The 14,148-nt window shown below is 40.9% G+C and overlaps 1 protein-coding gene across 6 annotated transcripts in view; it reads left to right on the plus strand.

Annotated features, from left to right (window-relative positions):
* The window catches only part of PTPRZ1 (protein tyrosine phosphatase receptor type Z1), a 191,831-nt gene that overhangs the window by 148,876 nt on the left and 28,807 nt on the right, over positions 1-14,148 (plus strand). For all 6 annotated transcript variants that reach the window (XM_039509988.1, XM_039510007.1, XM_039509998.1 and 3 more), the window contains exon 13: positions 4,846-4,990. In XM_039509988.1, coding sequence (XP_039365922.1) covers positions 4,846-4,990 — 145 coding nt within the window. The remainder of the gene's footprint in view (positions 1-4,845; positions 4,991-14,148) is intronic.

Here is a 14,148-nt window from a genome sequence, read left to right on the forward strand (position 1 = left end):
ATTTGTATTTTAGTTGTGCATCATGGGCATGGTGCACAGCTAAAATATAAATGATATATATATGAGGAACCCATAATAATAATGTATATGATACTATCCTTCTAGTGGACTTAGTAGGATTTAGCATTTGGAATGACTGAGATGGTGGCAAAGAACTACCTTATGCCATTCTTTTCACTCCCCTAATTTAAAGCACTAAAGTATGGTGCATTTTTAAGCTGCCTTGTTATTAAAAATATTAGATCATGTTCTACCTTGGGAGTACCTCCAGAGTCGAATAAGTGCACTTTGCTCAATGGCCACATCCTGATTGCTCATGCATATACATAGTTCCAGTTAAAAACTTGAGTGCATCCCATATCTCGTTCACCAGAAATTTGGGCCCTGATTTTTTAGAAACAGCTTCCAATACTGTGGGTGCAATTCTGCGCCTGCAATTAATTGTGACCACAACTGATATCATTTGCATATTTAACTAGCTGATTTACAGGAAGTGAGTTATTAAGATGTTTAAATGCTATAAATTAGGAACAAAATTGTGCCATGCGAAATTGGCAACTAAGTTGAGGTCATTATAAAAAAGAGGCCTGTGAGCTCAAGAAATTCAAGTAACCTGCTAATTGCCTTGCCATTGACATATTTTAATCACTTTGCTAAGGCTGATAGCTTTCAGAGGACAATTCATTCAATATTTGGCCTTTGCAGATGCCATTTGTTATTCTGTAGGGTTGGAGACAAAAATGGAAATTACATTCTGCAGAAAAAATTTGAGATTGCAAAAAAAAATTATCCCAAATTAAGACAAAAAACAAAATTTTGAAACTTTACTAAATGAAATTTCAAAAGAACACCATTTTTTCTCAACTGAAGTGATTCATTTAGTAGATGTTTGTGAAATTCATGTATTGTTTGTACTTTATATTTTCTAAATGGGTGCTGTTCTTGTAGTTTTAAGGGCTAGATTCTACCAGTCTTGATTTTAGTGGGACTACTTGAGGAGTAAGGATTAGCAAATATGACTTGTAGTGATAGATTCAAGGAGCTCAATCTATTTAGCTTAACAAACTTGATTACTGTCTCTATGTACATGGGGAACAAATGTTGAAAAATGGGCTCTTCAATTTAGGAGTGAAAGATATAAAAATTAGAAAGGCCAAGGCACAAAAAGAGGTGAAACTAGCTAGAGACATAAAGGGTAACAAGAAAACATTCTACAAATACATGAGAAGCAAAAGGAAGACCAAGGACAAGATAGGCCCATTACTTAATGAGGCGGGGAAAACAATAACAGAAAATGTGGAAAGGCAAAAGTGCTAAATGACTTTTTTTGTTTCAGTTTTCACCAAAAAGGTTAGTAACAACTGGACGTCTAACATAGTGAATGCCAGTGAAAATGAGGTAGGATCAGAGGCTAAAATGGGGAAATACATTTGAGAATACTCCAGGAGCTGACTGAGAAGATATCTGAGCCATTAGCGATTGTCTTCAAAAAGTCATGGAAGACTGGAGAGATTCCAGAGGACTGGAAAAAGGCAAATATAGTGCCAATCTATAAAAAGGGAAATAAGGACAACCCAGGGAATTATAGACCAGTCATCTTAACTTCAGTATCTGGAAAGATAATTGAGCAAATAACTAAGCAATCAATTTGCAAACACCTAGAAGATTATAAGGTGATAAGAAAATAAAAGTAAATATTGGAGATATACCAATCTCCTAGAACTGGAAGGGACCTTGAAAGGTCATTGAGTCCCGCCCCTGCCTTCACTAGCAGGACCAATTTTTGCCCCAGATTCCTAAGTGGTCCCCTCAAGGATTGAACTCACAATCCTGGGTTTAGCAGGCCCATGCTCAAGCCACTGAGCTAGTCCTCCTCCAAGTAAGAGTCTGCATGAATTTATCAAGAACAAATCATGTCAAACCAACCTAAAAGCTTTCTTTCACTGGATAACAAGCCTTGTGAATAGGGGGGAAGCAGTAGCTGGTGGTATATCTTGACTTTAGTAAGACATTTGATAATGTCTTGCATGAGCGTCTCATAAACAAACTAGGAAAATTTAATCTAGATTGAGCTACTATAAGATGGGTGCATAACTGGTTGGAAAACCATTTCCAGAGAATCGTTATCAGTGGTTCACAGTCAAGCTGGAAGAGCATATCAAGTGGGGTTCTGCAGGAATCGGTTCTGACTCCAGTTTTGTTAAATATCTTCATCAGTGATTTAGATAATGGAATAGAGAGTACACTTATAAAGTTTGTGGATGATACCAAGATGGGAGAGGTTGCAAGTGCTTTGGAGGATAAGATTAAAATTCAAAATGATCTGGACAAACTGGAGAAATGGTCTGAAGTAAATAGGATGAAATTCAATAAGGACAAATGCAAAGTACTCCACTTAGGAAGGGACAATCAGTTGCACGCATACAAAATGGGAAATGACTGTCTATGAAGGAGTACTGGGGACAGGCATCTGGGGGTCATAGTGGATCACAAGCTAAATCTGAGTCAACAGTATAATACTGTTGCAAAAAAAAAAGCAAACATCATTCTGGGATGTATTAGCAGGACTGTTGTAAGCAAGACATGAGAAGAAATTCTTCCGCTCTACTCTCCACTGATTAGGCCTCAAGTGGAGTATTATGTCCAGTTCTGGGTGCCACATTTCAGGAAAGATGTGAGCAAATTGGAGAGAGTCCAGAGAAGAGCAACAAAAATAATTAAAGGTCTAGAAAACATGACTTATGAGGGAAGATTGACAAAATTGGGTTTGTTTAGTCTGGAGAAGAGAAGACTGACAAAGGACATGATAAGTTTCCAAGTACATAAAGGTTGTTACAAGGAGGAGGGAGGTAAATTGTTCTCATTAACCACTGAGGATACAACAAGAAACAATGGGCAGAAATTACAGCAAGGGCAGTTTAGGTTGAACATTAGGAAAAACTTGCTAATGTCAGGGTGGTTAAGCACTGAATTAAATGGCCTAGGGAGGTTGTGGAATCTCCATCACTGGATATTTTAAGGAGCAGGTTAGACAAATACCTATCAGGGATGGTCTAGATAATACTTAGTCCTGCCATGAGTGAAGGGAACTGAACTAGATGACCTCTTAAGGTCCCTTCTAGTCCAATGATTGTATGATTCTATAATACAATCCAATGGCTGGAAGATGAATCTCGACAAATTTAGACTGAAAATAGGATGTACATTTTTAATGGTGAGAGAATTAAGCATTGGAACAATTTACCAAGGGTTGTGTTGGATTCTCCATGACCGGCAATTTTTAAATGGAGGTTGGATGTTATTCTAAAAATTATGCTCTAAGAATTATTTTGGGGAAGTTCTATGGCCTGTGTTATACAGCGAGTCAGACTAGGTGATCACAATGGCTCTTTATGGTCTTGAAATCTATTGAAATTTTGAAATGTTTCAATATTGATCTTTTAAAATTTTTTAATATATTTTTTAAAATAAAATCAAATTAAACAAAAAGATGTTTTGAAATGAAAAATCGGAACGTTCTGTTCCAACGATGTTGAAATATTTCCCCCCAAGTTTAAACAAATTTGTGTCAAAATCATCAAGATTTTTCAAAAAGTTGCAGATTTGATGAAACACCATTTTTCAGTGGAAAACTGTTTCACTGACAATTTTCCAAGCAGCTCTAGTATTGTGCATTTCAGAAAGTAGGGCTTGCTCCTGATGTCCTTTCTAGGACAAAAATCCCATTAACCCTCCATCTAAGGGCAGTGTTGTTCAAGAAGAATTGTAGAATTGCTTCCTTAGGCCCGAAACCTGCAATTGGCTCTACACAGGCAGATTCCTGCCCCCCTTGACTCTGGGTTATGCATGGGCACAGAGGTCTGCCCATGCACTGCTCTTTGAAATATTGGGGCTTTAATTCCAACAACTGTGAAATACCTTTTCATTTGCAGTGATAATGTAAAGATCATAGACATTGATGTGGGTGAACTGTACTCACTAGAAAAACTCTCATTTGGGACAAAACCCACAACCCTAACTATATTGTGAGAAGTCCCATTGACTTCAAGTTTCAGGGTTGACCTGAGAGAGGGTTGCAGGGCCAGTCCCTTTACTATGTTCTTTTATTTCAATAAAATAGTAAAAATATATTTTGAAATCCTAATGCACTCCTGGGCCTGAGCGTTTCAAGCATCCGGTAATACAAGGCTAATAGAAACATGTGAGATCTATAAAGTGTATCTAGTAATATACAATAATTTGATTCTCTGTAAAAAGCCAAGTAAGGAGTGAAATTTGGCTCAACTGAACTGACTTCAGTGGAAGCAGGATTTCTCTCATGAATCGCTAGGCCAAATTTCCAGAACTGACAAAATATTAAAATATTGCAATTTCAGTTTCAACTTAGCAGTCATGTATCTATTTGCTATGTTAAGAAAATTGTCCATTTATATTTATTGATCAAAAGAACAATGTTTTGAATTACATGAGTAAAAATATAATATTAAAGCTATCTTTAAACACTTCAATATTATATATTCAGATCCCTCGAAGCATTGAGTGTCTGCCAACTGAAATTCAAAATGAAACATTTTCTTCTTGAAATTATATTTTAACAACAATCTGCATTTTTACAAAGAAGTTCTACGCTGCTGGGATGCTCTGTTGCATAAACTCTAATACTTTGCTATGCTTTCTGTCTGCCTATTTTCTTTAAACTGGTTTGCAAATATGTATATTTTCTGCTACACAGTAAAAATTAGAACGGTAAGTGACATTACCTAGGGCTCTTATAAACACGTTCAGTTATGCTGTGCTTTTTGTTGACATTTAAATATGGATTATTTCAATTTTCTCTGACTACAGAGGCAAGTAATAGTAGCCATGAGTCTCGTATTGGTCTAGCTGAGAGTCTGGAATCAGAGAAGAAGACAGTTATACCACTTGTGGTCGTATCAGCTCTGACTTTTATCTGTCTAGTGATTCTTGTGGGTATTCTCATATACTGGAGGTAAGTTATTTATTTTCGCAGTTTTACAAAGCTTAGATTTGTCCTAATTAGAAAAATATAATTGGCATTACTGAAGATTTGCAAGAGATCAAACTGGATCCTGACTCTCTAACAGATACTATTATTATTTATTTGTATTGCAGTAGTACCTATTTTGGTAAGCTATTAAAATATTCACTTGCATATCAAGAGATTTTAAAAAACAAATAATTGATGTGATTGTTTGTTTACCTTTAGGAATTAAATGATATAGGAAAAAAAAATTAAACATCGCAGCTTCCTTTTCCACATGTACCAGAAATGTATCTGTAGGGTGATTTACAAATTTAGTACCCGATCCTGGAGTTCTTGACGTCAGTGGGAACTTTGTAAAGGGTTGCAGGATTAGGCTTTTAACTCCTATTAAAATGCAGTGAAGATAAGTGTATAGTAATATATTTCTGTATCAATCCAAATTTAATTTTTTTACATGGCTATTTTTTTCCATGTTTTAAAATTACTTATGGAGCACCATCAGCATGGAAGGAGAAGTACAAAGCAAAGGAAGTTACAGGTCCTAACCTAAGGGTCTTCCATGCAAGCACAGATCCTACATTAGGCCAACAGGTGGCCAGGGACGGAACCTTTTCTCATTCTCTAGCACACAGAGTTCCACCATCCCATATGAAGTGGGAGGGTTAGCAGATGCTGGGCCTGCACTTGGTGCTCCTCTAGCCCAGTGAGGATTCCACAGAAAACATGGAGGTTATGCCTAGGGCTATGACAACAGTCATAACTAGGGGATTCCCTAGTAGCCAGAGGCAGTGCTAGAGTTCCTGAGCAGGAATATGTTGGAGTCCCTCTTGCCCCTCACTCACCTCCTAAAAATACTAATTGCATTATTTTCAGAAACCAAAAAATAGCCAACATAACACGTACTAATGCACTTGTTAAAAAGTCCATGTTAAATTCCATGAATGGTATTTTGGGGGTAATACTAAATCAGGGCCTCCTTGAGCTGCTTAGGGCACTAAGCAATTGCTTAGTCTGATTATGCTTAGCTCCACCACCTTGTAGCATAGCTCCATTGTACACAAAGTTTTCTGTGGGCCAAAGTGAGTGAGGAGAAGAGGTCTCCAGGACGATAAGATCCATTGCAGAACGCTGGTGGTCCTCGAGTTCCAGAGGTGGGCTCCATGGCCTATTCCCTGGGACAATTAGGGAGAAATTCCCTTGCAAAGATTTCCTCCCCCAAAGCCTCCTGTTATACTATGGTTCTGAGCTATCTGATCCCATATTATATATATATATGTAATGGGATCCTGTCATGGACTCTCAGGATTAATGCTATGCCCCCAGCTTTTGAACAGTCTCTTGGAGGAACCTTTTCAATGTGCTAGACACCTAAGGTGTCTCACTCTTCCTTCAGGGTAGGCCATGCGGCCTCAATGCCTTCCAGGACTAATCCTCTGGGGCTTCAGCACTCCTGCTTCACACCATGAGCTCTGTTCAGCGAATCCAACTGAGATAGACCCCTGGTTCAAGATTAGTACACTCTTCAGGGACTCAAGCAATGTTTTCAAAAGAGCAGGCTTTATTAGTCACCTGGCATGTACCATTGACAGTCCTTAGGTTAGCATAGAGCAGAAGTCCCCAAAGTGTGGGGCGCAGAGGAACCTTCGGGGGTGGGGACAACACGGCAGGGCCCAGGCCAGCCCCCGGGGGGCAGGGATAGAGTGTTACCCAGCTCCTCCCCACCTCCAGCTCTGCTCCGGCCCTGCCTCCCACCGCATCCTGGGCTCCTGGCACTGTCTCCAGCCTCGGCGCAGCTCTGCTGCCGGCACCACACCAGCCAGCTGCTGCTGCTTGCTGTGGCTCCATTCCCGGCCTGGGGGGCAAGGCTGGGAGAGGAGCTGCACTTGTCCACAGGCCCGGCTGCCAGCCCCCACCGCAGCCTGCCTGCAGCGCCGTTCCCATCCCCAGCTTTGGCCTCTGGCTACCCTGCTTCCGGCTCCATCCCCATCCCCATCTGCAGCCCCAGCCTCGGCACCCTTACCGCTGTCCGGGTCTCCCTCCTCCACAGCCCCAGCACCAGAACCCCACCCCTCTCCCAGCCCCAGTTCCAGGAAGGTGTGGGGGGTGGACTGGGACAAGGGGGGGATGACCCTCAGAATTTTGGAGACCATTGGCATAGAGAAATAAAGCTTAATACCTAGTCCATTCTGTTCAGCCCAGAGCAATTCACCAACCTGTAGTGAACTCCATTTTCAGATTCTGTCTCTCTCTGATTTTCTTCCTTAGACAGTTCCCAGGTTAGAGAGCTCAAGCTTCTTCCAGAGCCCACACTTATTCTCTTAATTTACACCTCTCAGTCCTTTGTTCTTGAGCTGGGGTCTCTGCTCAGCTTCACTGCTGATAGCTTCAATCTATAAGTCATTGGAGCTTCTGTTGTCTCTCTTAGCACCTTGTTGGTCTGGGTCAGTTTCAACCAGTTCCTTAATGACTCTGTTCATTGTACCCAGACAGGGAGATGACACGCAGACCTACGTGTCTTTGCCTGCCCTGAGAGTAAACTTAATCCTTTGCCCCCTCCCCCACAACTGGGTAGCAATGCAAAGTATAGGGGGAAAATGAGGCACACACAGAATTCATAAAAATATTACAGAAAAGTCCTGCTTTGTCATAGGCCCTATTCTGCTCGGTTCCAAGCAAACATATAAGATGACACAGGAGTAGAGTTGTGTAAAAAATGTAAACAATTGGGGGGAGGGAGGGAATCACCAAAAAAGTTTGAATTTTTGATTTTTTTGAAAAATTCAAGCAATTCTCCAAGCTGATCAGAAAACCACGGGGGAGCTTTTTTTTTAAACTGACGACGAGAAGAAGAAGATGTGAGCAAATAGAGATACTGGGCCAGTTTGGCCAGCCTAAGCCATTCTGTCTGGGGGGCAGCAATCCATCCCCAAGGGAAGAAAGTCAGTATTTGCGCCACCACCTTTCCCTTGAGGGTTCGACTGGCGGAGCACAATTTTTTTGATCAATGGGACCTTTGGTTGCATGGTTGCCCTGCCCTTTCCTGGCCTCTCTGCCCAGCACAGGCCCAGTTTCTAGCAGAGGGCTGTGGGCACTGTGCATCATACCAAACCTACCCTCTGCCAGATGGATTTTCTGCCACCAAAGAACTTTATCTGTCAGCGTAGCCCAGGATTGAATCTGCCCATTTTGCCTTTTGGAGGGTGAGTCAGCTTTTTCTTTAAATAGACATCTTGTATTATCATTGATATGCTCCTGGAAAGGAAGTCTAAAGTGAGGGACTGCAGTGGAGTGAAGATAGATGTTAGAGGTACAAAGAAGAGGAGGGCATACCATGGTTGATATATTATCTGTGTTACTGTCTTTTAAATAATGTGAATCCACGGAAATTTAAACAATTGGGGATAAATTCAGACATGATGTAACTAATAAGTGTAACTTACATGTGAGTAAATCTGCACAAATGAGTGCAAGTGGCTGTAGGTTACATACTAAAGATATGGAAGGGTGGGGTTGTACCAACAGCCAACAGGGAATATAAAGTGTAAGGTAAAGCACAGGGGGCCTGCTACATTTTACACCTTTGTACATTCTCCTGTTGGTTCTTTTCCTACAGCCACCCTCTTCCACCTATTATGCATGTGAGTTACACCTAGTTTCACTCATGTGAACACCACTAGTTAAGGCATCTCTAAAATGTCCTGATAAAGGTATAAAGTGATAGTGTTGTATTCTAATAGATTGTCATGTCAAAATAACACTCAACAAAGAAGCTGCATGACAAGTGTAAAACAAATGAAATGAATAAATTCAGGAGTAATGACACACTTCTACTATCTATCTAAATCTGGCCTCTATTGTTGTAGTATCTCAGCATCTCACAGTCTTTAATAGATTAAGCCTCACAACGACGCTGTGAGGTAGGAAAGTGCTATTATTCCCATTTTACAGACAGGGAACTGAGCCACAGAGAGACTTTGTGACTTGCTTGAGGTCCCACAGGAACTCTGTGGTGGAGCAGGGAATTGAACCCAAGTTTCCCAAGACCCAGGCTACTATGGTAACTAGCAGCCCAGCCTTTGACAGTATTCAAGCTGCTGTATGAAAAATGATGTTTTTAAAATATTTCATCTTCATAGTGAGTCTTGGAAAGGAATCAGTTAATGTCCAGAAGAATTGCACAACTCATTTCCTAGATTACTTCTAGTCAGTTGATTATGATTTCTACCACAGGGATTTATGGTTAACTCTCCTTCATTTTACTGACAGGCTTCTCTTAGTTTCACATTGTCCAACATGAATGTTCATATTCATCTTCAAAGGGCTTTATTTTTAAAGCTAATGGTATTCGAAATCTTTCCTGTTTACAAAAGAAAACAATGCCATACACTTTAAGACCCGGATTGCATGGTGTAGTTTTAGTAATCCTACACATGTTATGAGCTTGTTCTTGTCAAATGACATTGTGTTCATTTGGTATTCTTTCTCAGAGAATGCACAGTTTTGTAACCCAGTCTTTCAAAATATAACAAAGATCCCGTTAGCAGTAATATCTTCTAGATGTTTAATTTAATCCTTTGTGTATTTCCCATGTATTACAAAATAAAATATGGAGCTCTTTTTTGTTAATCTTCAAGAGAAAATTTTGTTGACCTTATGCTAAAGCCAGTAACATATTTTCTATGTTTTTAAAAGGAATGAAATCTAAATATCATGTACTGTAATTTGGACTTTGTGGCCTAATTTTCAAAGGTGCTGAGCACCCACAGCTCTTTTTAAAGTCAATGGAAAATTAGGACATTAACTTTACATGACAATTTTATTTTCTTTGTACTTGCAAAATGTTCTATAGGAAGAAATGAATAATAGAATGAATCCCTAACAGAGCAATTCTCATGTTTAGCTTTAGTTGGTTTTAAGCTGGTAGTTGATATCAGATATGAGCCTTTTTTATTTTATTTTTTGTTGGCCAAATTCATGCTAATTGCTCATCAAATACTGAAATTTGCAAGAAACTTATCTCTGTATGCTTATTGACAACAACGTTCACAAAAAATGATGGTGGCATAGCCACAGCTATTCAGTGGAGCTCTTTGGTCTGAAGATGAGTCAGAAAGAATCATCCCTGGCAAAGCTGACAAATACCTGTTTTTCAGATTCATGGAAAAATGCAGAAATTATTTTGTTCTCACTTCAAATTGTTTGTAAAAACAAACAGCAGTTGTGGCCAGCAGAAAACTAACTTTGCAGTCTAACTCTGTTCTTAGTAAAGAATTATTGAACTTCCACCTGGAGACATTCACAACAACTCTTTACTATTTCATGAGGCGGAGTTTCACTCTTTTCATGGTGAAAAGCTGTCTTGACTGGCAGAAATGGCAACTTTTAACTCTGATGTTTTCTAATTTTTTTATTCAGATTCCATATATGAAATAAAAATGTATAATTGTGTCCCTTTCTAGTTTGGTCATTCAAGGCCTCTTGTACCTCAGGCAATGAGTTTCCAGTCAATATAATTGTTCTTTCTCTTCCACAGTCTAGGTTTACAGTGAAGTAGGCAAAGAGATCCTTTTTATTCATTTCACAGCCTTGTTCCTTTGGACACATTGTTTTGTACAGCCTTTGGGAGGATTTTTCACCCAAAAATAGAATATGTGAAACCAAAGAAAACAGATAGAAGTTTCAGTCTTCATAATAGAGCTTCACTGGGAATGCTTGAATCTGCTGGTTTTGTTGCTTTCATGTCTGACGCTCTGGCAGGGCCACCCAGAGGATTCCGGGGGCCTGGGGTCTTTGGCAGCGGGGTGCCCCCACTTCAGTGGTAATTCTGCGGCGGGGGGCCCTTCTGTTCCGGGACCTGCTGCCGAAGTGCCCCGAAGACCCGCGGCAGGCCCCCCACCGCCGAATTGCTGCCGAAGCAGGACCCACCGCTGAAGTGCAGCCGGGTATTCGGCGGTAATTCAGTGGCAGGGGGCCCCCGCCGCGGGTCTTCGGGGCACTTCCGTGGCGGGTCCCAGAATGGAAGAGCCCCCCACCACCGAATTATCGCCGAAGACCGGGCTGCACTTTGGCGGCGGGTCCCGCTTCGGCAGTAATTCACCGGTGGGGGGTCCTTCCACTCGGAGGGGAAGAAGCTCCGGGGGCCTGGGCCCCGCAAGAGTTTTCTGGGCCCCTCGGAGTGAGTGAAGGACCCCACTCCAGGGGCCCCAAAAAACTCTCGTGGGGGCCCCTGCGGGGCCTGGGGCAAATTGCCCCTCTTGCCCACCCCCACCCCCCCTGGGTGGCCCTGCGCTCTGGGCCCAAATTTCATTATTGATGGCTTTCTACTTTGGTGAATGGAATTTGTATTTTAGGGTCACTGGGTGAAAAAAAGTCCCAGTTCTGAAAAATGAAAGTTTCCCTATCCTATACCAGCAGCAAATTACACCACCATCCTTGCCAGTAGAGCTGCACTGACCAGCTGTTGGAGGTTAGAGCCAAGGCTCTGTCCACTCCCTACCCTCAGGGGAAGGGAAGGAATAATAGGCACCTACTTATTCCTGCATGCCGAGAGCCAAAGTCTACCTAGCCTACACAGGAGTGAAAGGGTGGGTGGAGGGTTGTTACTCCCCAGTGAGCCGCTGATAAAGAGTCCAAGTCACAGTCTTGCCCTAAAATGTTCTTTTTAAATTATTCACTCAGCTCTAGTTTCTTCAGGGCAATTTTATGTGCTGCTGCTCGCCTTACACTACTGCTATAGCCTCTTTAATTATTGCAACATCTTTAATACTGTCTCAGGTTTTAACTGAATGATCTAAGTGCAATGTCTGAATTGTGAATTACACAGTTTTAGGTATGAGATCAAAATACTGAGGCAAAAAGGTGTAAATTAAATAATGAGGTTAACATTGATTGATGGGACTTTTGTCTGCAAGTTTAAATCAGTCCTCACTTTTTTCATTAAAGATGAGTGGTAATTAGTAAGTGACATGGCTATCAACACTTAGCTTAGTCATGAAGGCTTTCACTGCTGATGCAGAGCAGATGGAATACTTAGTATGAATCTTGTTCTAGATTAAGTAGTATGCTTTGAATTTTTTCTCCCAGATGTTTTAGTGTATAATTTACTTGAGGCTACAAGGGATAATTAACACACAGTATGTTACTAGAATGCTTTAAAGCACTCTTTAGATGTGAAAATCATTACACAAATCTTTTTCAATTTATACTATTTCATGCAGAAATGTGACAAAACACTATAATGTGACTGTATACACTTAATGGAACAAGATCTTTTGGAACAATTGCATCAAGCTTTTTAGATTTTCCTGTTATTATTTTTATTTATTCATGTATTTTAAATCCACCCACCCTGTTAAAATGCCCAATGCGCTGAGCATCAGGCCAGGATGTTTAAAAGTAAGTAGAGATCTTTGGTGCCTTATTTTTTGGGTGCCCTATTTGAGACATCTTAAATGAGCCTGATTTGCAGCAGGTGCTGAGCACCAACACTTGGGCCTGAGAGCAGCCTACCATGACAGACCGCCTCTCTCATCATGATAAACAGATGGAGCTGCAGTCAATGAGGGCACTGGTGATAGATCTCTCTCAATATATTAAAGCAGGGGTGGCTGCCAGGGTGTTCTCCAGCAGGCTCTGGGATGCCCTCTTGATTCTGGTTCAAAATAGCCCTGATTAGTTGACTGTCAGGTCATGCTGCAGCACCCATATGTTTACCCAGCCTCTGAAGAAAGATAGTGGACTGAGTTATCGGCTATTGTGGGGGTGCTAATATTTGATTAAGAGCTGCTTCTTAGTAGAAGGGGGACTGAGATTTATATTTCATGTTGTATTTTAAGTCATTGGCAGGGTGCTTAGAGCCTGTGTACAAGTGCTTTTTATTTGTCTAAATCAAAATAAAGTAAGTACATAATGGATAATCCCTGCTCAAGACTCTTGTGGATGGCCAAACATCCTCCAAGGCTCTTGCAGATATTCTGTGAGGGAAAATTCCTTCTTGGCCCCAAGTTTGGTTGTCATGTGAATACTCTATGATTTTTTTGTTCATGTAACTATCCTTTTATCCCCCTAGAATCCTAGAGGGGAATCTGCCAGGAGCTATAGGGACAAAACATTCCAGACACTGATTACAGTCTGAAGGAATAAAAAAAAAAATCATTCCAGGAGTGTGTACATATTTCCCAAATACTTAGTTGAAACAGTTCTCACCCAAGTGTCTGTGATCTACACTTATGTTTTTCTAGAGGATGCTAACATCTCCACAGCCTCTTCTTCTCTATACTGAATAGTCCATGCTCTTCAGCTTGTCATCATAGATAAGGTCCTGCATAGCTTTGGTCACCAGGGGAGTCCTCAGCTCTGCACTTAGGCCGTTTTCAGGGAGGCTGTTCCTGGAATAGGGAGCAGCATGGGGGAAAAAAGAGCACAGAATAAAGTTTGAGAGATGGGCAAAGTGTAGAGCAGTGGGAGCAATGGGTGCATCTTCATGAAATCAGTATAAATACATTCACAAGGGTGGGGATGGGGTGGCATGAAAGCCACATGTAAGCAGGGACCATTGTATGGACAGCCATGAAGGTGAGATCAGGGAGACTGAAATTACTGAGGAATGGGATAGGAAAATAATGGAGGAATTTGGGAACTGAAGCAAAAGGGGGAGGGCTATATGATCAGAGCAGCAGGAAAGGTAGATAGCTAACTGCAGTATCATGAATGGCCTAGAGCGGGGACAGATGACAGAGTTAGAAGATGGAGAAGAAGTAGTATTTTTCCCTGGCAGAGGTCTCATAACCCACAGCAGAATCTACTGTCCTCACCCCAGTTCATTTGCCCACTGATTCATCTTAAAAATCTACCCCTATGTAAATCCAAAATTTTCTCTCCTAAAAAATGTTTCTTAATAGGTCTCATAAAATTGGGTGATAACAGGAATGACTGAGTTCTGGAAAGTGGAGAGCCCCTGTTTTAACATACAAAAACTGGATATAACTCTCTTTTGTTATAACATCACACAGATTAATTATAAGGTATATTTTCTCTGTGCAATGCTATTAATTTGGAGAAATTATTATATGGAAGTAGAATTTAGAATAACAATAACCTCACAAAATGGCAAAAGACGCTACAACCATTTTAGCCAATGGCTT

This window comes from Mauremys reevesii, linkage group 1 (genome assembly GCF_016161935.1).
Source record: "Mauremys reevesii isolate NIE-2019 linkage group 1, ASM1616193v1, whole genome shotgun sequence".
In the NCBI taxonomy this organism is placed as follows: domain Eukaryota; kingdom Metazoa; phylum Chordata; order Testudines; family Geoemydidae; genus Mauremys; species Mauremys reevesii.